General features: G+C 47.5%; 1 protein-coding gene across 1 annotated transcript in view; it reads left to right on the forward strand.

Moving 5' to 3' along the window:
- Gpr107 (G protein-coupled receptor 107) overlaps nt 1-21398 on the forward strand; it is a 60939-nt gene that overhangs the window by 24308 nt on the left and 15233 nt on the right. Inside the window, exons 9-14 of the mRNA XM_090330815.1 lie at nt 506-639; nt 4213-4288; nt 7004-7077; nt 7159-7276; nt 10100-10230; nt 11762-11805. Of these exons, the coding sequence (XP_090186941.1) occupies nt 506-639; nt 4213-4288; nt 7004-7077; nt 7159-7276; nt 10100-10230; nt 11762-11805 (577 nt within the window). The remainder of the gene's footprint in view (nt 1-505; nt 640-4212; nt 4289-7003; nt 7078-7158; nt 7277-10099; nt 10231-11761; nt 11806-21398) is intronic.

A 21398-nucleotide genomic window follows, 5' to 3' on the forward strand; every position in this document is an offset into this window, starting at 1 on the left:
TAAGATCTGATGATTCACAGTTCAAAACCAGCCCAGGCAGGAAAGTTTGTGAGAGTCTAATCTCCAATAAACCATATACACACATAGCCAAAAGTGAAGCTGAAGCTGTGGCTTAATTGATAGAGTGCTACCCTTGAGTAAAAAAGCTCAGGGACAGTGTCCAGGCCCTGAATTCAAGCTCCAGGACTGGACATACACACAAAAAGTAGTTGTTTCCTTTTTTTTTTTTTTACTGGGGATCACATCTAGGGCTTTGCACATAGTAAGTGTGCACTTTACCATTGAGTGTTTCGTTTATGACTACTTTATTAGGAGGAAACCATGGGCAGGATACTCCTGCAGAGGATTTATAAACAAGAAACGAGACATTTGGGGCATGTTTCCATGTCACGGTATACAATCCAAATGTGGTATTCTCTGTTTGTCTTCACACTCCTAACCTTCAGCAAAATGGCTGAGAGAGCTGTTCCCTCAAAAGTAAAAGTTAATTTTGTGTTGGTTTCAGATTGAAATCACAGAGAAGAATCCTGACAGCTACCTCTCAGCAGGGGAAATCCCTCTCCCCAAATTATACATCTCTATGGCCTTTTTCTTCTTCCTTTCTGGGATCATCTGGATCCACATCCTTCGGAAACGAAGGTAACAATGACTTCTTTGAATTTTTATTCAAATTTGTGTGATGGACCTTGCTCTGGACTCTATTCCCTGGGGGAGGTGGCAGTAAGTGGCTTTGCTCTTTTTGAAGGGTGTTTTCCCTGAGACACCAGGGCAGCGGTCCAGTGCAGGAGTAGTCCAGGGAGGATGGCTTAGCCTGCTTGATGTTTGTTCATTCCTGTGTTTTGTCTCAAGAAGCAACTCTGAATGCTTTGGTCATCAGTAAGCAAAGTCAGATGCACAAGCAAAGTGCTTTTGTGTCAGAGACCCACAGTGTCAGCTGTTGGTACCTTTCAGGGCTGTGTGTCCTGACAAGCTCCATGATGATGCCCCTGGTCTGGGTGTGAATTTAGTAGACACCTGGCATTGCAGGCGTGGGCTTATAGCCTGCCTGGGTCATTTCTCTGCTAGTTTTCAGATGTTTAGTCTTCAGAAAACTTCTTCAGAGCCCATCTGCCTGGTGCTGGGCCTTTGTTCTAAAACCCTTGAGCCTTTGACTTCCTGCGCTTGGTTCTTGAGGGGAGCAGCTGCCTAGGCTCAGTTCTGTCCCCTTCCCAAATGACAGTATGAGAACCACATCAAGTATTTGTTGTAGTGTATGGTCGATGTGACGGTGTTTGAGTGTAGTTTTCGAGTATGTACTGATTGGAAGTACAGAAAAATGAATCCCACCCACATTCATCTCTCTCTGGAGTGGGGAGAATGGTGACCTCTGTCACCTGAAGGACATGCCTCAGGCTGGAATCTGGATCTAGCCAGTATTATGTGGTCACTGCCTTGACATCACCATATTTTTAACCCCATTTGAGCCATGCTAGAAAGGGCTGACCAAAGGCAGGCCAGAAAGGCTTTGTAGTTATAAATAAAATGTTCCTTTTGCCTTTATTAGAGAAATCAGAAGTGTGAACTTCGTGATGTGCTGTCTCCTAGCAGCTTTCTGTGCCTGTGGTTCCCCAGCCTCACACCAGGGGGCAGTCATTGCTCTGCCTTCCCTTCCTCCCGTTGTCTCAAGTCTTTAGGTCCGTGGCCCATCAGGGAGAGGCTTTGGGTGGGAGTGCTGTGCAATCCCGAGATGCCTCTCACACAGCTTCCCAGCTACACACTTACTTAGTGGATGCCAGAGTCATCACCACTGGTTCATGAGTCTAGCATTGAGGGAAGGCTTACGTCTCTGATTAAAAGAGGCTGACTTGCTTTGTGTACTATTGATGTACTATTTACTCCAGAGAGGTGTGATTGACACCCTCCCCATGTTTTTCCAGTCTTTCCAGTCAGTTCTGTGAGGTTGGAAATGGAAGTGACATAAAAGCACATGACTCTGAGGCTGTGGGCCATATTTCAGACATAGTGCTCAGGACTGGCAGAGAGGCGAGAGCGTTGTCAACAGTTGAGGCAGTCCATGTGGTCAGGCGCACCGTGCTGGTTGGACTGGCTAGTGTCCAGCAGTTTGCTGAGAGCGTGTTCTTAGTTTCACAAGAGGGTCTTGAGGTTTAGAGGGCTCCAGGTCTTCCCGTGGGAACAGTACCCCAGCCCCTCCATCGAGCACTGCCCGCATAGATGTTGTGATTGTGAATATCTTACTTGGCCTGCACTTCCATTTTGACCTCAAGTGGGTGGGCACTAGGACAAGAAAATGCCAAGGAAGTGGTCCAGAAGCCCCCATGTGTCAGTTTATGGTGCTCTCAATATGTGTTCCCACCGTCCAAGTGCTTTCCTGGTTCCCCTTCAGTTCCTGTCCCTTTCCTACTCCCAGCCTCTCAGATGTGATTTATGGACAGTTTGGGCTATTTGTGCATTGGTGTGGGTAGTATTTGTTGGTAAGTTGCATACATTCTGTATTTCTAGAACCTTGGTTAACTGTAGATTCGTACATTGTTCACGCGAGGATTCCTTTTGCCAGCCAGCCACATGCCTGTACACCAGCAAGTCCAAGGGCTCGTTTCTAGATGTTCCCCAGCATCTTGCAGTCTGCCTCCTCCCACCTCCCGCGCATCATTGGTGACCTCTACACACGCACCCACCACCTAGGCCTCTGTTCTTGACAAACAGGACGAGGCACACTGCTGAGGGACTGCTGTCGCTGTTTCAGAGGTGCTGCAGAGAGGCTCCCTTGTGTTCCCCGGCATGTGGAAGTATCACACACTCCCTGTGCTGGTCACCATGTTGGCCAGTTGGGCAGGAAATCTTGTCTCTTTGAATGTTAGTGATGTGGATTTCATGTCCAGACTTGACAACCTCGTGGGCCATATTGTTTGCAGTCTTTTGTTTGTTTGTTTGTTTTTTGGGGGGATGGTTGGCCAATCCCAGGACTTGAACTCAGGGCCTAAGCATTGTCTTTGGACTTTCTCAAGGCTAGTGTTCTACTACTTGAGCCACAGCACCACTTTCGGCTTTTTCTATCTATGTATGTGGTACCAAGGAGTCGAACTCAGGTCTTCATGCACGCTAGGCAAGCATTCCACCACTAGGCCAAAATCCTGGCCCCTGTTTGCAGTCTATTTTCTAGTTGCTTTGCACAAGTCTCTTGCCTTTTCTGGGCCTTGATCCCTTGTCTCTTTTTTCTCCTAGTTATTTAGTTTTAGTATGCACTGTTGAATGAAAGTATTCTGTTGTAATGGAGCCAGGGCTATCTAAATTTAGTCCTTTCTTGATCACCATTAGCTGTTCTAAGATCACAGAAGGTATATTTCATGTCCGGAGTGGAAATGTAACTAGAGTCCCTCTTTACATGTAGGGGATAGAGGCCCTGCTTGATTTGCTCTGTATGTTCAAGCTGACACTTCCTCAGAGCAGGTAGTAAACAGGTATCCTTTCCTACCAGTTTATCTGCTGGATCTCATATTAGGCTAGGTGTATATGAATGACTCTCCTGAGCTCTCTAGCCTGTTCCATGGACTTGTTTGTTGCATTAATGTGCTTTGCAGGAATCCCAGTGTTGGAGAGCCAGTCCCTGAGAGCACATACTCGCTGTGCGCATGCTCTGTGTGGCTCTCCCTTAGGTCTTTCTAGGTATCCACGTTCTCGGTGACCTTGTGTGTTCTGTTGGGTTCAGCTCAGTAGGAGGTGGGATGAGAAGATGAATTTAATGCCTGATAACCCAGCAGTTGACTCTGGTACCTGGGGGGTAAGAGTGGGTGCTTCAGAGAAAGTGAGGGGCAGGGGGCAGGAGCCCAGGGCTTCCTGCCACCTGTTCCCATGCTGGCTCTTAGACCTCCTGCATTGGCCTGCAGACTAGAGTTTGCCATTTCTGTAGATTTGTCATCTTGCTCTTGTTCATGGGGCGGGGCCTTCCAGGGTGGTTTCCAGGAAGAAGGTTTCCATCTTAACAGGACTGGAAACTTCCGTGCTTAGTTCTGTATGCACAACATTACATTATATAGGAGAGAGGCCTTTGGGACTCTACCCCAGGCCTTTTCTGGTGACAAAAACCACTCTCTTAAAAAGGTTACATTTGTAGTTTACTGAGATTGTATTCACTGCCTGCTTTTCAGTAGATCTAATGCTTGTCCTTTGGGAGAAGGTTCCTCTTTTTAATTCTTTTCTCTTTGTTTTTTATAGGAATGATGTATTTAAAATCCACTGGTTGATGGCAGCCCTTCCATTCACTAAGTCTCTCTCTTTGGTGTTCCATGCAGTACGTATCTATCTATACGTGGGGATCATTTACACAGTGATATACATACCCATATGAACAGAAAAGAATGAACTAGAAGAACGAAGGAGTAGATTGGTGAGAGACAGGAGGAGATCCCATAAGGCCCTTTTTTGTCTGGGTGACCCCGCCTTGGGGTCAGTGATTGCAGCACCCTCCAAGGCCAGGCTTGAGACAACTTGAGAAGGCATCTGCACTTGTTTTCATCCCTTTGCTTCTCTCATCTCGAGATGAGAGTGCCATCTACTGGATTGTGTCGGTAATTTGCTGTATATTTCCAAATAGTCTGGTGTTCTTCTTACTGGATATGAAAGTCAATGTTAGCAGACTTGAAAGAAAAGTGGATGTTATCAAGATTGGATCATAAGCCAGGCACCAGTAGGTTCATACCTATAACCTTAGCTTCTTGGAGGCTGAGATGGAAGGATCATGGTTCGAGGTCAACCTGGGCAGAAAAATCCATGAGGCCTCTTTGGAGCCCATTGCTGTATATAGTGGCACATGCCCATCATCCTAAACTGGGATTAGGAGGAGGATGGTTCCAGGCTAGCCCTAGGCATTAAAGTCTGTGAGACTCTCTACAGAAGAAGCTAGGCATGATTGCATGCTTATCACCTTGGTAAATAGACTGGGAGCCCTAAAATAGGAATGGCCCAGGTGGGTGCCCAGGCAGGAAGCAGGACTCAATTTCAAAAATGAACCAGTTTGTACTTGGAGTTGAGCCTAGTGGTAGAATGCTTGCCTTGCATACATGAAGACCCAGGTTTGATTCCTTTGTACCACATTCATAGAAAAATCCAGAAGGTCCTATGGCTCAAGTGGTAGAGATTTAGCTTTGAGAAAGCCCAAGGACAGTGCTCAGGCCCTGAGGTCTAGCCCCAGGACTTACAAAAATAAACCAGTGTGGAGAACATAAGAGGGAAAGGCTGGAAGCATGTTCCACCTTCCTAGGTAGTATAAAGCCTTAAATTTGGGGCTAGGAGTTTAGCCTAGTGGTAGAGTGCTTACTTAGTAATACACGAAGACCCAGTTTGATTCCTTGGTACCACATACATAGAAAGAGCCAGAAGTGGTGCTGTAGCTCTAGCCTTGAGAAAGTCCTCAGTGCTCAGGCCCTGAGTTCAAGCCCCGGGACTGGCAAAAAAAAAAAAAGCCTTGAACTTAAACTGTAGTACCACCCCACCAAAACCAAAAGCCTTAGGCATAATGGATGATTGGGTTTGAAGAACTGAAGGAAGGGAACATACTTGTAGGGCAGGACCACAACTGTGAGCCGTGAGGTGTGTGCAGGCCACGCTTGGTCTGCCTTCCTGCCATACTGGAGAGTGATATCCTAGGAAAAAACAAAAATACATCTAGTCACACTGTGGGGAAATGACATCAGTTAGGACATTGTTTCTGGAGTCACGTTACTATCCAGACACTACTTAGAATGAAAGCTATATGCCTCACTGCCATCTGCCGTCTTCTTGGAGGCATTTGGGATACACTACTGAATCCTGGCAGTTCAGTTAAGGTGCATTGGTAACCCCCAAGCATCTCTATGTTTACAGACTAGTTCTTTGCCTTGTCTTCGTCTTTTTTTTTTTTTTTTTGCCAGTACTAGGGCTTGAACTCAGGGCCTGGACACTGTCCCTGAACTTCTTTGGCTCAAGGTTAGCACTCTACCACTTGGAGCCACATTTCTACTTCTACTTCTGGGTTTTGAGTGGTTAGAGTTCAACAGGCACTTTTCTACCTGGACTACCTTCGAACTACAATCCTCAGATCTAATTCTGAGTTTGACACATAGCTCTTTTATTTCCCTTTTTCTCTGTCTCTCTCTGGGTCTCTGTCACTCTCTGGGTCTCTGTCTCTCTCTGTCTCTCTCCTTCCCCCCCTCTGAGTGAAAGCCAGGCGTGATGGGCACGCCTGTAGTCCTAGCTACACAGGAGAGGCTGAGATCTAAGCATCTCGGATCAAAGCCAGCCTGGGCACTAATGTCCGTGAGACACTTATCTCCAATTAACCACCAGAAAACTGGAAGTAATGCTGTGGCTGAAGAGGTAGGGCAGTAACCTTGAGCTCAAGGACAATGCCCAGGCCCAGAGTTCAAGTCCCACGACTGAAAAAAAAATGAAGTAGTCAAAATAAGTTCACTATGCCTAGATGTTCCCACTGGCAGGCTGGCTGGCTAGCATCCTATGTGTCAACAGCAACAGTATGAAAGGAAAGGTTCTTGACTTGAGTATGGAGAAGACCTACAGTATTTGGATCTTTTTTTTCCTCTTACTTTCTTTTTTTTTTAATGGGTTTTGGGGCTTCAACTCAGTCTGGGCGCTGTCCCTGAGCTCTTCTGCTCAAGGCTACTGCCCTACCCTTGAGCCAAGCCCCACTTCCCATTTTCTAGAGGTTAATTGGAGTCTCATGGACTTAGTGCCCGGACTGGCTTTGAATCATGATCCTCAGATCTCAGCCTCCTGAATAGCTAGGATGGCAGGTGTGAGCCACCACGCCTGTTTTTTGTTTTTAAAGAAAGTAGGCAGCCATTTGTCAGAGTGAATTGTTTACCTTGAGATGAGAACCTGGGTGAGTGGTTTCTAGTGCATTGTCAGATGGGGTGCTGGAGGACCCCTGTCCCACGTCCCCTGGGATCCCTGTCAGGCAGCCTGGGTGGTGATGAGTAGACCTTTCTGAGCTGTGCCTGTTTGCTTCCAGATCGACTACCACTACATCTCCTCACAGGGATTTCCCATTGAGGGCTGGGCTGTTGTATACTACATAACACACCTGTAAGTACGCCGGCAGTGGCGGGGAGGGGGCCGTGACATCGTTGAGACCCACTGGGGTCTGCAACCTGGCTTCTCTTCCAGCTTGAAAGGGGCCTTGCTGTTCATCACCATTGCGCTCATCGGCACTGGCTGGGCGTTCATTAAGCACATCCTGTCTGATAAGGACAAGAAGATTTTCATGATTGTCATTCCGCTCCAGGTGAGGGAGCCCCATTTACCGCTGCTCCCCTCTCACTTCCTAAGCAGGGCTCAGCCCCAGGTCCAGTCAGAGGAGGTGGCAGCTCCTTGGGAAGTGGAAGAGTGATCTTTGCTTTCTGAATTGAGAATCGCTTGATGGTCACTTGTCTCAATGCCCAGACTAGATAGAGAGCTGGGGGAATGCCTCCTTCTGCATCCATTTGTCCTCTCATACAATTGTCCTCTTTTTAAGCATGCCCACATATTGCCATTTTATCAACTAAGCATTTCAACCTGTGGAAGGCACCTCTGAGCTTCTGTAAGGAAGAGGAGGACAGGGGTGCCAGAAGAAAAATGTTCAGCACACCCTCCTGTGTGCGGAGGGTCTGGTCTGCAGGCAGCCTTCCACAGCTGGGAGCGCTCAGACGCAGAACTTCATCTTGTCTTCTGTTCTGCAGTCCCATTGCAAATAGGTCCTGGACAAAGAACATAGAACAAATACAGCGTGCAGCAGGATATGCACCGCTCTGACCAGAGACCATGGTCAAATGATACCATGCTTTGTGTGATAGAAGTGTAGCCGGCTGGGAAGGAAGGACACATAATTACCTGGGTGTCAGGTCAGCTTGTTCAGCCCTAGGATGGGCTGGTTGGCAAAGCTCTCCTCACATGCACAATCAGAAGGGCTTTGTGCTAAAGGCAGGACTCAGCCAGGTGTTTCTTTTTTTGTGTTTGCTGGTCATGGTCCTTGAACGCTGGGCCTGGGCGTTGTCTTTGAGCTCTTCAGCTCAAGACTAGTGCTCTACCACTTAAGCCACAGTGCCACTTCCGGTATTCGGGTGGTTAATTGGAGATAAGAGTCCCACAGTCTTTTGTGCCTCGGCTGGCTTTGAACCGCAGTCCTCTGATCTCTGCCTCCTATATAGCTAGGATTACAGGTGTGAGCTATTGACAACCAGTTTCAGCCAGGTTTTTAAGGAAAGGAATGTGACAGAGGTAACGGAGCACTGTGCCCTGATGAAATACAGAGAATCAACATGCATCTCTGTCTTTGGGTGGTTGAGCCACCTGGTCGCCTGGTGGTTAGACTGAGTGCCATGGTCGCTCAACACCACTGACCACTCCCCTGCTGGGGTCACACTTCCTGCTTCCCCTTTTTTCTGCTGAAGGATGGACACAGGGCTTTGTGGGGCAGCTCAGGAAATGAGGGCGCTTCGAGGGTACAGGAAAGCTTGCCATTGCTTAGACAGTGCGACTCCTCAGTCCAGAAAGCTAAGACTGCTTCCTTTTGGCCATAGGGAGTGACAAAATACGTCTGTGGTCTTTCTATTTTTTCCCCTTCTTTTTCTTTCTTTTTCTTTCCTTCTTCCTTTCCTTCTTTCCTTCCTTCTTTCCTTTTTTTTTTTTTTTTTTTTTTTTTTTTTTTTTTTTTGTGATACTAGGGATTAAACCCAGGACTTTGTACACACTAAGAAAGGGATACCCTTGAGCCACCCCCAGGCCTAGCCAGAAGTTTCTAGTACTAAGGAAGTGGTGCATGTACAAAGTGGGGTTTTAAGACTGGCACATTGCAAGTGCCAGCTCTTGTGAGGATACACTGTGTCCCCTGTCAAATATGTGAACAAGGAGCAGTATGAACGCCTCTGCTCTGCTGTGTCACTGCTATGGAGTGCAGGGGCAGGTGTGAGGAAACCCAGCTTCTGGCAAACCCAGGAGCTAGGGCTGGTAGGAAAACAAAATCCCACAGTTGGTTTTGCATTTGTACTAGTAAAGGTGGATTCTGTAAGAATCTATAAGTCCTGGATAGAAAGCGAAACTGCACTTAAAGACCTTCCAAATAATGTACAGGATCCAAATAATGTGGCCTACTGGTAGAGTGCTTGCTTGGCATGCCCAAAACCCTGGGCTTGATTTCTCGGTACCACATACACAGAAAAAACCTGAAGTGGCGTTGTAGCTCAAGTGGCAGAGCACTAGTCTTGAGCAAAAAGTGTCCTAGGATGGTGCCCAGGCCCTGAGTTCAAGCCCCAGGACTGGTTAAAAAAACAAAACAAAACAACAACAACAAAAAACTCCAGAAAGAACATACAAATAAAATGTAAAATTCTGTTGTGCTCAGAAGTATCTTAGCCAGCAGTTGGAACACTTGTCCTCACTGTAGGACTGAACACAGGCAAAGCTTTACTTTGGAAGCAGAATCCAGACATAGGTGAAGCTGAGCCACAGGGACAAAGTGGGATATGCACAGTGCTTGGGCCCATGATGAAGGGAGTAGCTGCTCAGCCCCCGGGCTCAAATTCTTACTGCTCCGGTCTGTGAGATGGAGACTCTACGTTTTGTAGCAGAGTGCCAAAGTGTTAGAAGAGCCTGTGGGACTGGAAATAGTTCTGTTTGGCCTCTGGCTTAGGTCTGCAGGCGTGGGTGAACATCCACCTGGGTCTGCTTTTTCTTTTGTGTTTGTTTTTGTTTTGTCATCGGTCATGGGGCTTGAACTCTGGGCCTGACCTCTGGGCCACAGTGCCACGCCACTTCCATTTTTCTGGTGGGTAATTGGGGATAGTCTCACGGGTGAGGGCTGAGAGTGTAGCCTAGTGGTAGAGTGCTTGCCTAGCATGCACAAGGCCCTGGACTCAATTCCTTAGTACCAAATACACAGAAAAGGCCGGAAGTAAGATCATAATCTCATGGACCTTAGTGGCCACGCTGGCTTTGAACCATAATCCTCAGATCTCGGCCTTCTGAGTAGCTAGGATTATAGGCATGAACCATTGGCACCTGGTTCTGGGTCTGCCTTTGTAGCACTCATCCAGGCTTTGGGGCCTCCACAACCTGTCCTGTCCTGTAGGTCCTGGCAAACGTGGCCTACATCATCATCGAGTCCACCGAGGAGGGTACAACAGAGTACGGCTTATGGAAGGACTCTCTGTTCCTAGTTGACCTGCTGTGCTGTGGGGCCATCCTCTTCCCTGTGGTGTGGTGAGTAGCCTGCAGGAGGGGTTGCAAGCATATGGCAGCTCAGCTGTCCCCCAAGCGGCAGCTGACCATATCAATCCTGGGGACCTGTGTTTTCTCAGGTACCTCTCCCGGCACAGTGCTTAGACAGTAGCTCACACATGGCAGCTTTGTTTTCCTTGCCGTTGAGAAGGGGAATGAGCTAGAGTAATGTGACAGAACTAGTGTTGGTCTTCAGTGCCCTGGAGGGTGGCTTGCTCCATGCCTGGAATGGCAGCTTCCGGTACTCGTTTGTACTGTTTCTGTGTGTAACAAGTATTAAGGTCCAGTCCATGGCTGACAGGAAGCAGTATCCCTGTTCCATCCCAGGTAGGATGATGGAAGTTGGTTTAATGGAAGCCAAGTGGAGTAGAAAGGGCTGACAAATACAGTACTTGATGATTTACCCTCACTGGTCTGGGCCATAGCTATTTGAATGCCTCTTAGTGCTGTGCCTCTAAAGTAAGTTAGTGCTGCTACCATCCTGAGGGGTGCCAGGCCCTGCATGCCCAATGGTGGAGATGGTTTAGTTCTAATGGGATAGGTCAGCAGACAGCTGTGGCCTAGAACCTAGAATAGTTTCCTTGGTGGCTATGAACATGCCTAGAATGAGCAATGCTGCTGTCCTCTCTTGAGCAGTGATGATGGTGATTAGTTACCAGTATGCCACAGCTCAGAAAGACACTCCCTGGAGGCTGGTCTCTGCATTTAAAAATCTCCGTAGAGATAGTTTGCGTGAAGCTACATATCCAGCTCCCAGACCTACACTTAGAAGTTGGCAGTGAGTTGGGCATCAATGGCACATGCCTATAATCCTAGCTGCGCAGGACACTGAGATCTGAGGGTTGTGATTCAAAGCAAGCCTGGGTAGGAAAGTCCCCTTGAGGATCTTACTTCCAATACATCCTGAACCCTTCAGCTCAAGGCTACCGCCCTACCCCTGGGCCTGGGCATTGTCCCTGAGCTCTTCAGCTCAAGACCACTGCCCTACCCTTGAGCCAAGCCCCACTTCCCAGTTTTCTAGAAGTTGGGGATAAGAGTCTCAGATCCTTTTGTGCTTGTGCTGGCTTTGAACCTTGATCCTCAGATCTCAGCCTCCTGGGTAGCTAGGATTACAGGCGTGAGCCACCAAGCTTGGCAGCTGCAACTTCTAGGATCCATTCTCCCACAGGAGCTCAGTGATGCACTGCCTGCCCTGAGCTTGGTCAAGGTGGCTGTGGGTATGAGATTGAGGGGGACCTATCCAGAAGGCTCCTCATTTTGGCCCAGTCAGATTTACTTGTTTCCATGATTTGATTTTGCCAGCAGAGGGCATTTTCAACCTAACAGACTTAAGCACCATAAATGGAGACCTGTAGGTTAGCAAAGATTGCTTTCTCTCTCTCTCTTTAAAGGAAGTGTTCTCTGAAGTCATCTGATCTAATCCTTTTGGTTTGTAATTGGGGAATTATACTGGAGCCAAAACTAGAGAAGAATGCAGATTTGTCAGCTAACCTCTCTCAATGCTTATTTTTAGGTCCATCAGACATTTACAAGAAGCTTCGGCCACAGATGGAAAAGGCAAGTTCTCTCTTCCTGAACTTGCGGGCAGCTAGGGGCTCATGTTGTAAGAGCGGGGAGGGGTTGAAGGCAGGTGTGGGATGCTCCAGAGACCAGCTTCAGGAAGAGGCTTGGGGGTGATGGCTGTGGAGCCGGTGATTCATTTCATTCCCCCTCGTGACTGATTTTCACCTTCTCAAAGCAGTCAGAAAGCAAAGCTCCTCACACTTCCCTGGCGGAGCAGGGCCGTGGTGCTGGAAAAGCTGGTCTTCCTGCCCACTCAACCAGCATGCTTTCCAGACAGCTGTGTTCAGGTTCATGGAGGTAGGACTGAGGCTCGACAGCACCTCATCTCCTTTTTTTCAGCCTGCTTCCTAAGTCAGAAAGCAGGCCACGAGGCTGCACCATGTGCTTCCTCTTCAGGGCTGTCTTGTGTCATGGGCTCAGACTGTGAGGCAGGCTAGGAACTTGAGCCCTGAGGGCTGGAGGAGCCATGTGTTCTCCATGCCTCTGCTGTAAGGTATATTTTTCTTTAGTAAAAAAGGAGTAAGCTCTTATTGCTGCTGAAGTTCTGTTACTGATTACAAAAGCAGTGTGAGTGCCAGGAGCGTGGCCTCGTGGTAGACTGCTTGCCTAGCATGCAGGAAGCCTGGATCCAGTTCCTTGGCACCACATACACAGAAAAAGCTAGAAGTGGTGCTGTGGTTCAAATGGTAGGGCGCTAGCCTTGAGGAAGTCCATGGATAGAGTTCGGGCCCTGAGTTCAAGCCCTAGGACCGGCCAGAAATAAAAATAATGCAGTGTGAGTTCTTTTTAAAAATGTATGGCTAGCCAGGCACTGGTAGCTCATGACTCAGGCCCGTTATCCTAGCTGCTCAGGAGGCTAAGATTTCAGAATCATGATTGGAAGCCAGCCTGGGCAAAAAAGTCCCCGTGAGATTCTTATCTCCAGTTAACTACTCAAAAACTAGAAGTGGAGGGCTGGGAGTTTGGCCTAGTGGTTTGGCCTAGCATGATCAAAGACCTGGGTTCGATTCCTCAGTACCATATACAAGAAAAAGCTAGAAATAATGCTGTGGCTCAAATGGTAGACCTCTAGCCTTGAGAAAGCCTAATAAGGGCAGTGCTCACCTCAGTATTGGCCAAAAAAACAAAAAAAAACTACAAGTGGAGCTGTGGCTCAAAGTAGTAGAGTACTAGCCTTGAGCAAAAGAGCTCAGGAACAGCACCTAGACCCTGAGTTCAACCACACACGCATACACACACCAACAGCAGTGGTATACCATTGATAGATTATTTCATTTAAACAATTTTGTTCTATTTAGGAACAAAGATTGAACCCAGTATTTTATCATGTAAGGCATGTACACATGACATATTGTTCCTTCTTGTGGCTGATTAAGACTGTGTGTGTGTGTGTGTATGAGTGTGTACATACATACATTCTATATTTTCATCATCCACTTATTGTGGTAGGGCACCTGGGCTGTCTCCATAACTGGACTGCATAGTGCTGCATGAACATGGCTGTTAGGTTCTTTGTTGACTCTTTGGATAACATGTTATTTCTCGACATTGAATTTTTCCTTGACTCTGAGCTTCTGCCCCCAGATCAGGTATGCTTGCTGGTTTCTGTAGGCTCTCACTGGTTTGTCAGAACAGTCAGTCACTGTGTGCTCTATCCCCCAGGCTCTTGCCACTCCTGTTTCTGGGAAGCCTCTCATGTGAGGATCTTGTTGAGTCCACGCTTCCAGGGCCCCCCAAGCCTCCAGGGTCCTCTGCCTCCTTGGCTTTGTCTCTAGCTCTACCTTTATTGGCTTTCTCCTCTTTCACTCCTGGGCTGTGGGTGTCTCTCCGTCTCTGCAGCCCCCTCAGTGACACATTTCAGCAGCTGCGCTGTCTGCAGTGAAGATAGCTGTGCTGATGGTTCCCCAAGGTGGAACAGAGCCCTGGCCCTCTTAGAGTGGGATACAGGAAGCACCTGCTACACACATAGACACCCACCTTCTGCCGTAACTGTTGGAGGCATTCTTTTTTAATTGTCAGGGTAATGTATGGAGGGGTTACACTTACATTCACCAGATAGTAGGTGCCTTACTTCTCACACATTGATACTCCTTCTCATGTTTTATCCCCGTTTCCCTCCCCCACCCCACTCCTGTTGGAGACATTCTTGAACTTTCATATTTCTTGTCTGCATTTTATATAAAAAGGCAATCATTTTTGTCACTTAATGAGGTTTTTCTCCTCCTCCTCCTTTTTTTTTTTTTTGCCAGTCCTGGGGCTTGAACTCGGGGCCTAAGCACTGTCCTTGGGCTTTCTCAAGACTAGAGCTCTACCACTTGAGCCACAACACCACTTCTGCCTTTAGTCTATGTATGTGGTATCAAGGAATTTAAGCCAGGTCTTTGTGCATGCTAGGCAAGCACTCTTACCATTAGGCCAAACTCCCAGCCTAATGAGGTTTTTTAGATATACAATTTTAATAGTTTAAGTGAGACCTTATTGCTTTCATCTTACATATACTTTGCATTTGTAAATTAATCCCTCTTTCCTTCCTTCCTTCCTTCTTTCCTTCCTTCCTTCCTATTCAACTACAAGCTGTTTGTGAATTCTTCTGAGCCTTCCTCACCAGTGTCTTTTTTCTCATCTTCCTTCTGACTCCTTTGTGCCTCTCATTCGCTTCCCCAAGTGGCAGTGTAGGATCTGCCTGGGTAGAGGCCTCAGTGGACGGGGCTCCAGCTGGTCCTCATTGCCCTCTAGCACCTGTATGGTGCAAAGCCCTAAACCCAGATGCTCCTTCACGGGGTACATGAGATAGCTCCTCATGCTTTGCAGCAGGTGGCGATATGGACTTCTTTAGAGAACAGATGGCCCGCAAGCTGGGAAGGGCTCACCTTCCCTTTCTGTGAAGCAGGCACCATTTCTCCTCCAGAGGTACCCTTCAAGAGAAGATGGGCGAATTAGAGGGAAAGACTTGGAGCTGATCCACACAAATGCTCATGTCACTCTGCCCTTAAAATGCTTGTGTTGATGGTACTTCAGAGTCACAGGCTTGTCGCTCTGTGGAAGCATCCTCAGGAGAAGCATAGACATGGGTGCCAACAGTGTAGCTGTGCTGAGCATGTTATGGGGGTATCCTCAGAAAAGACTGGAACACAGAGTCAATTGCTGGTTCCTATGTGGTTATCTCTGTCCCTCGGTTCCCCCGCTCTGAGGTGGAAGGCAGTGCACAGACGCACCACTGACTTACCCACCTTGCTACCTGGGACTGTCCAGGAGGCTTCTGGCATGTGAGGGCCACATGCAGTAGATTTGAAAGTAGTATGCTGGGTGCAGCTGGACACTGATTCTGATTCTTTTCGTGGTGGTTGTTGTTGTCAATCTTGGGACTTGAACTCAAGGCCTGGGCACTGTCCCTGTGCAGCTCAAGGCTAGGACTCTACCACTCTGAGCCACGGTATCACTTCTGGTTTTCTGATGGTTAATTGGAGATACGAGTTTCACAGCAAGCACTCTACCACTAGGTCAAATTCCTGGTCTCATCCCTTTTTTGCCCTTAAGCTTCTAAAGAAAAGTCAGAGGAAGTATTCTAAAGAGCCTTGCCCTTTTATGACACCCTCCCCCATATTCTGAAAGAAGTGTGGCCTTAAGGAAGCATTAGTTAGGGCTGCATTCTCTCCGGGGACCCCCAGGGTCATGTTGGTTTCATAATAGTACAGTAGGGGTCTGGGAGTTTGGCCTAGTGGTGGAGTGCTTGCCTAGCATGTACAAAGACCTGGGTTCAATTCCTTGGTACCACATACATAGAAAAGCCAGAAGTGGTGTTGTGGCTCAAGCAATAGAGCTCTAGCCTTGAGAAAGCCCAAAGACAGTTGTATAGGCCCTGAGCTCAAGCCCCGTGACTGGCACAAAACAAAAACATATTAGTACAGGGCCAGCTTTCTCATCATCACTATTCACACTCCTGTCCAAACAGCCACACCTTTGGATGATTCAGAGCTATGGAGGTAAAAAGGGCTTTGGTCCTTTCACAATCATCCTGGCCGTCAGTGGGAAATACTGTGGGCTTGAGTCTCTACCTTGAATGTTTGTCTTTATTTCTTTTATTTTTTTTAATTTTTATTTTTTAATTTTTTATTGTGATTAATAGAAGGGTTACATTATATTCACCAGATAGAAGGTGCATAACTTCACATACATTGATACCCTTTCTCATGACATGGTCCCCATTTCCCTCCCACCTTCCCCCCGCTTATCTTGATTTCCCCCCTTCCCTATTCAGTTTCAAATAACCAATTAAGCACATATAAAATATATCAGATAACAAGGTGAAATATTATAACAATATGAGATAACCAAGGGATGGCAAAACAGATGAGAGATAACATAGTACATTAAGGACAACAGTCACTTGTCATATGGCTTTTGTTTCCTTACCCTGGAAGTCCTTACATTTAGTGTCATACTATTTGGCCTTATGTCTCTAGATTTTGTTCTGTTGTAAATCTCTGCTAGGAGAGCCCAAGGTTTCTACTGATAATGACAAATGAGGGAGACTATTGGGCCTATGTTCCTTTGAGTCTGGCTTACTTCACTTAATATGATTTTTTCCCTAAGTCTTTCCATTTCCTTACAAATGGGGCGATGTCGTTCTTTGTATGTCTCTATTTCTGTGTATGGCAGGCAGGCTATGTGCATGTAGCACTCAGTGCCCTGAAATTGAGTGACATGGCCTCTGGGAGATGGGTGTGTACCATCATTTTTGCTTGCTGCTGATTGGCCCCTTTAAGACCATTTTCTTCTAAAAGATCGATGGCTGCTGCAGTTGTTCAAACTTGGGCTTTTGGTAGATGTTCCTTGAAAATGAGTAAAGTAAGCATGTCCCTTCAAGAAAAATAGCCAATGGTATTTGTTGCCAATGATGAAAGACATGGGCCCTGTCTGTTTAATTTTCTCATACGGTAAATGACAATCCACATATCTAGGCCTCAGTGATGTTCGAAAGTGTACAAGGTGCTTAGAAGAAAGGCTTACATACATTTGTGTTAGAGATGAGGCTGAGTTTCTCCCAGTCCTAGTAACCATGCGTGTGAGCAAAAACTGGTCTGGTTCTTTTCTCCTGTTCCCTGTTGATCTTATTTCAGATGTACAGGGCCAGAGCTTAGGGCACTTTGAAATTCCTTTAGTTTACCCAGGGAAGCTCCTCCCAAAGAACTGTTTTATGAGGCATATTTGTACAGACAGATTGATGAAGAGGGCTGTGGTAAGAAGAGAAGAGAATTGTGCGCTTTGTGGCTGTAACTTCTGCTTCTGTTTTGCATTCTTGGTTTTCCTTTTGCTTTCCTTAGGCTGGTGCATCACAGCTAATTTTTAGAGTTGGTGAATTTGAGAATTTCCGAAGAGGAAATAAAGCTTTCAGTAGATGGATTCACAGACTTGAGTTTTAGCAGTCTTGTTTAGATTAACTGAAGTCATTGTGCAGTGATGTGGGAAGAAACACAGCCTGGTTGTGTTGTGAAACCCCCATTGAGCCGATTCTAGGACACAGATTCACCACCAGCCTTGGGGGGACTGCATGGTTCCCCTCTGTGCTTTCTCTCTATCGTTCTTTCTTTTTAATATTATGATAAGTTATACATAACGTATGTTGAAATGTCTAGCTTTGTTCCATTTGTTTTATTTATGTTGACCAGTCATTGGTACCACCCACCTCCAGGCTTGTTTTGTTTTGTTTCTCCTCTTGACAATCATTCTAATGAGTATGAAGTAGAATTTCATTGTGGTTTGGATTTGTATTTCCCTAATTAGTCACGTTGACAATCTTGTCAAGTACTTAGTGGTCTTTTATACATCATCTTCAGGAGAATGTCAGTTGAAGTCCATTGCCCATGTTTTGGTTGGTGTGAGCCTGTCCTCACAGGGCCTGAGTGTGGTGAAAGCATAAGGAGAGGAGCCTAGGGGCTCCAAAGAAAACGTCTCGCTCTTGTGGAAGCAGGTTAGATGCCTGCATTGTTTTCTCTGTTGAGATGCCATCTACTTGCCACCATGCAGGTGTCAGCGCCAGGCTCAGAAAACTGTGAGCCAGAGGCCAGTTCAGGGGTCCATGGTTGTGGCTGTGTGGTGTGGCATTGAGAGCATACTGCAGCAACAGCTGACTGCCTGGGGAACAGTTCATCTGACTTCTTTTTTTTTTTTTTTTTTTTGCCAGTCCTGGGACTTGAACTTAGTGTCTAAGCACTGTCCTTGAGCTTTCTCAAGGCTAGAGCCCCTACCACTTGAGCCACAGTACCACTTCCAGCTTTTTCTGTGTATATGGTACTGAGGAATTGAACCCAGGTCTTCATGCATGCTAAGCAAGCACTCTACCACTAGGCCAAACTCCCAGCCTCTCTCACTGACATTGTGTATGTGCGTGTAATAGGGCTTGAACTCTGGGCCTAGGTGCTGTCCATGAGCTCTTCAGCTCAAGGTTATCACCCTACCCTTTAAGCCACAGTACCACTTCCCTTTTTTTTTTTTTTTTTGCCAGTCCTGGGCTTAAGCTCAGGGCCTGAGCACTGTCCTTGGATTTTTCTCAAGGCTAGAACTCTACCACTCAAACCTCAGCACCACTTCTGGCTTTTTCTAAGTATGTGGTACCAAGGAATTGAACCCAGGTCTTTGTGCATGCTAGGCAAGCACTCTACCACTAGGCCAAACTCCCGGCTGGCTTTGAACCTCGATCCTCAGATCTCAGTCTCCTGAGTAGCTAGGATTACAGGTGTGAGCCACCGTGCCCGGTTCTCACTGACATTTTTTACTCAAGACTTGTGCTCTACCACTAGGCCTTGCTCCCGGCCCATCGTCTGACTTTTTATGCTAAAGGAAAGTACAGGAAGAAGCAGACTGCCATCTTAATTCTTACTCTCAGGACACTCCTGCCACATCACAGGTTAGCAAATGGCCTTACAAGTATGAAGACCCAAGTTCCACTCCTAGTGCCACCAAACACACGTGCGCGCGCGCGCACACACACACACACACACACAGCTAATGACTGCTGACTGGTCCCTCTGTTAGTGCTCACATGATAAAGGATATGAGTACTTTGTCAGAAGCTGCTGAACTGTAATTATATGTCCTGAGCTGTGTTTTTTGAGCCTTGGCCTGTAACTCTGCTGGGCTCCCGCCCTTCTCCTGAATGACAAAGTGGCCTTTGACCTGGGGACTCTCAGCTCAGCAGAGGTTTGTCAGCAACTTTCCTCACGCCTTTATTCAAGCCTCCCCACAGGTACAGCCTTAAGAGTCCCTGGTGCTGCTGGCAGAGAGCGAGGGTCATGATTCAGCTAAGCCTGGAGTGCCCGCTTGGAGGTGTTTTGGGGAGATGGGAGCAGGAGAGACGAGGAGCATCCCAACTGCAGGTGTGGCTGTATTTTGCCTCCTTGCATAGGTATGTTCCTGGAGCAGAGCACAGCCTGGTTAGGCTTCCTCACACTCCCTACGTTACCTCGTGCCATTGTCCTCTGGGGCAATGTTTCCTGTGGGAGAGAAGAGGCAGAAGTGTGTGCCCTCACCCCAGTGGAGCCCCAGGCAGAGAGCACTTTCTGTCTGGACACTGGCGGGAGCCCCTAGAACATACCTGCATGCATCTCTGTGGCAGAAGGTGGCACCTACAAAGCCTCAGGGGATTTCATCCTGCCCTTGGGACCAGTCTGCTGACTCCAGACCCTAATTACACACAGGGACCGTAGGTGCGGTTTTGTGCAGGCCAAGGGACATACGCTTCGCTCAGTTACAGCCCTGGCTGTGGGGGGGCAGCCAGGCTCACTGCATTGCAGCTGTGCACCGTGGAATTTCAGCAAGTTTCAAATAGACTCTAGAAAGATCTAAAGCTCTGTTGAACACACTGCTGTCCTCTCAGGCCCTTTGGTACTGGTACAGTCTGTCAGAGCTGTCACCCTGGAGTCCTGCATTGTCACTGGCTTAGTATCACCATTTCTGACAAGTATCCTGTAACCATCAGTTCCCACAATTACAAAACCAAAGGAGCTTCTCATGGCAGCCTTGGGCATGGATGTGCTGCTCAGTTTTTGATTAAGTATGGGTGGCCCCCAGCCATTGGTAGCCCTGTGTGAGCTCTGTGCTGGGGTGCCCTCTCAAGGTGCCTGGGCATAGGTCTCCGGTACACAGATTTGGAGAGGGGGAAGTTACCAGAGCTTTTGAGACTCATATGAAACTGGCCCTTGCCAGTGGATTACTGCAGTATTCGGAGGAGTTTTGCCTGTGTTTAACCAGCCTGTGTCATCAGGCCACAGCATGACCTTCCTCATTGGGGCAAGGCCAGCATAGCGACAGTGAGAGCTGCTCTCGGCTCCTAAGCAGCCCCTGCTGTGCTGCACTGCCAAGCTCACAGCCCTCAGGCTGCACACCGTGGGCCAGCAGAGCCTGAAACCAGTCACTCCACCCCGTTCTTGCAGCACTGCTGGTGTGGGACTAAAGTCCAAAGGAAGCAAGAGCAACAAAAGTAAGCAGTTTCATAGCAGAAGTTCTTGACTGAGTTCAGTAATCATTAGTTCTCTTTTTCTTATCAGAGCTAAGAACTGAACACAGGGCCTTGCACCTGCCACTCAGTATGTTGTTCAGGCTGGCCTCAAATTTGTAGGCTCTAGCTTCCCCTCAGCCTTCCTAATGCAGCTAAGACTACAGGAATGTACTGCCATACTTGGTTAGTTGGCTTTTTTTTTTTTTTTTTTTTTGTGGTGGGGGAGGTCATGGGGCTTGAACTTAGCCTGGGCGCTGTCCCTGAGCTCTTCAGCTCAAGGCTACTGCCCTACCCTTGAGCCAAGCCCCACCCCCATTTTCCGGAGGTTAATTGGAGATAAGAATCTCATGGACTTTAGTGCCAGGGCTGGCTTTGAACCTTGATCCTCAGATCTCAGCATCCTGAGTTGCTAGGATTACAGGTGTGAGCCACCACACCGGTGTGGCTAGTTTGTTTCTATGAGTAATTCTTGATTCTTTCTCTGATGCTCTTTATTTATCTTCCCTCCCCCCACCCCCCAACCCCCCCAAAAAAAACAGTCCTGGGGCTTAAACTGGGCCTAGGTACTGTCACTGAGCCTTTTATTGTTCAAGGCTAGCCTACCACTTGAGCCACAGCACCACTTTTCTGGCTTATTCTCCATAGTTTATTGGGGATAAGAGTCTCACAAACTTTACTGCCCAGGCTGGCTTTGAACTATGATCCTCAGAGCTAAATCTCCTGCATAGCTAGATTACAGTCATGAGCCACTAGCACCTGGCTGCACCTGGCTTTTATCATTTAAGATAGATTTTTGCAGAAAATGAGTTGCACAGCCCTGAACTGTTCCGTTTGGTACCTTTCAGTGTCTCTTGGATCGTTGCTGTAAATGAATGTTGGAAATGTTTTTTGAAGCATTTTTCACATGACCTTCAGTGGCTTGAAAAGCAGAGAGTTTTGTGCTCCACCTCATTATTCTTTTTTTTTTTTTTTTTTGGTCATGGGACTTGAACTCTGGGCCTGGGTGCTGTCCTTGAGCTCTTCAGCTCAAGGCTACTGCCCTGTCCCTTGAGCCACAGCCCCACTTCTGGTTTTCTGGTGGTTAATTGGA

The sequence above is a fragment of the Megascapheus bottae genome, chromosome 3 (genome assembly GCF_031878675.1).
Source record: "Megascapheus bottae isolate mThoBot1 chromosome 3, mThoBot2.hap1, whole genome shotgun sequence".
NCBI classification, from domain to species: Eukaryota; Metazoa; Chordata; class Mammalia; order Rodentia; family Geomyidae; genus Megascapheus; species Megascapheus bottae.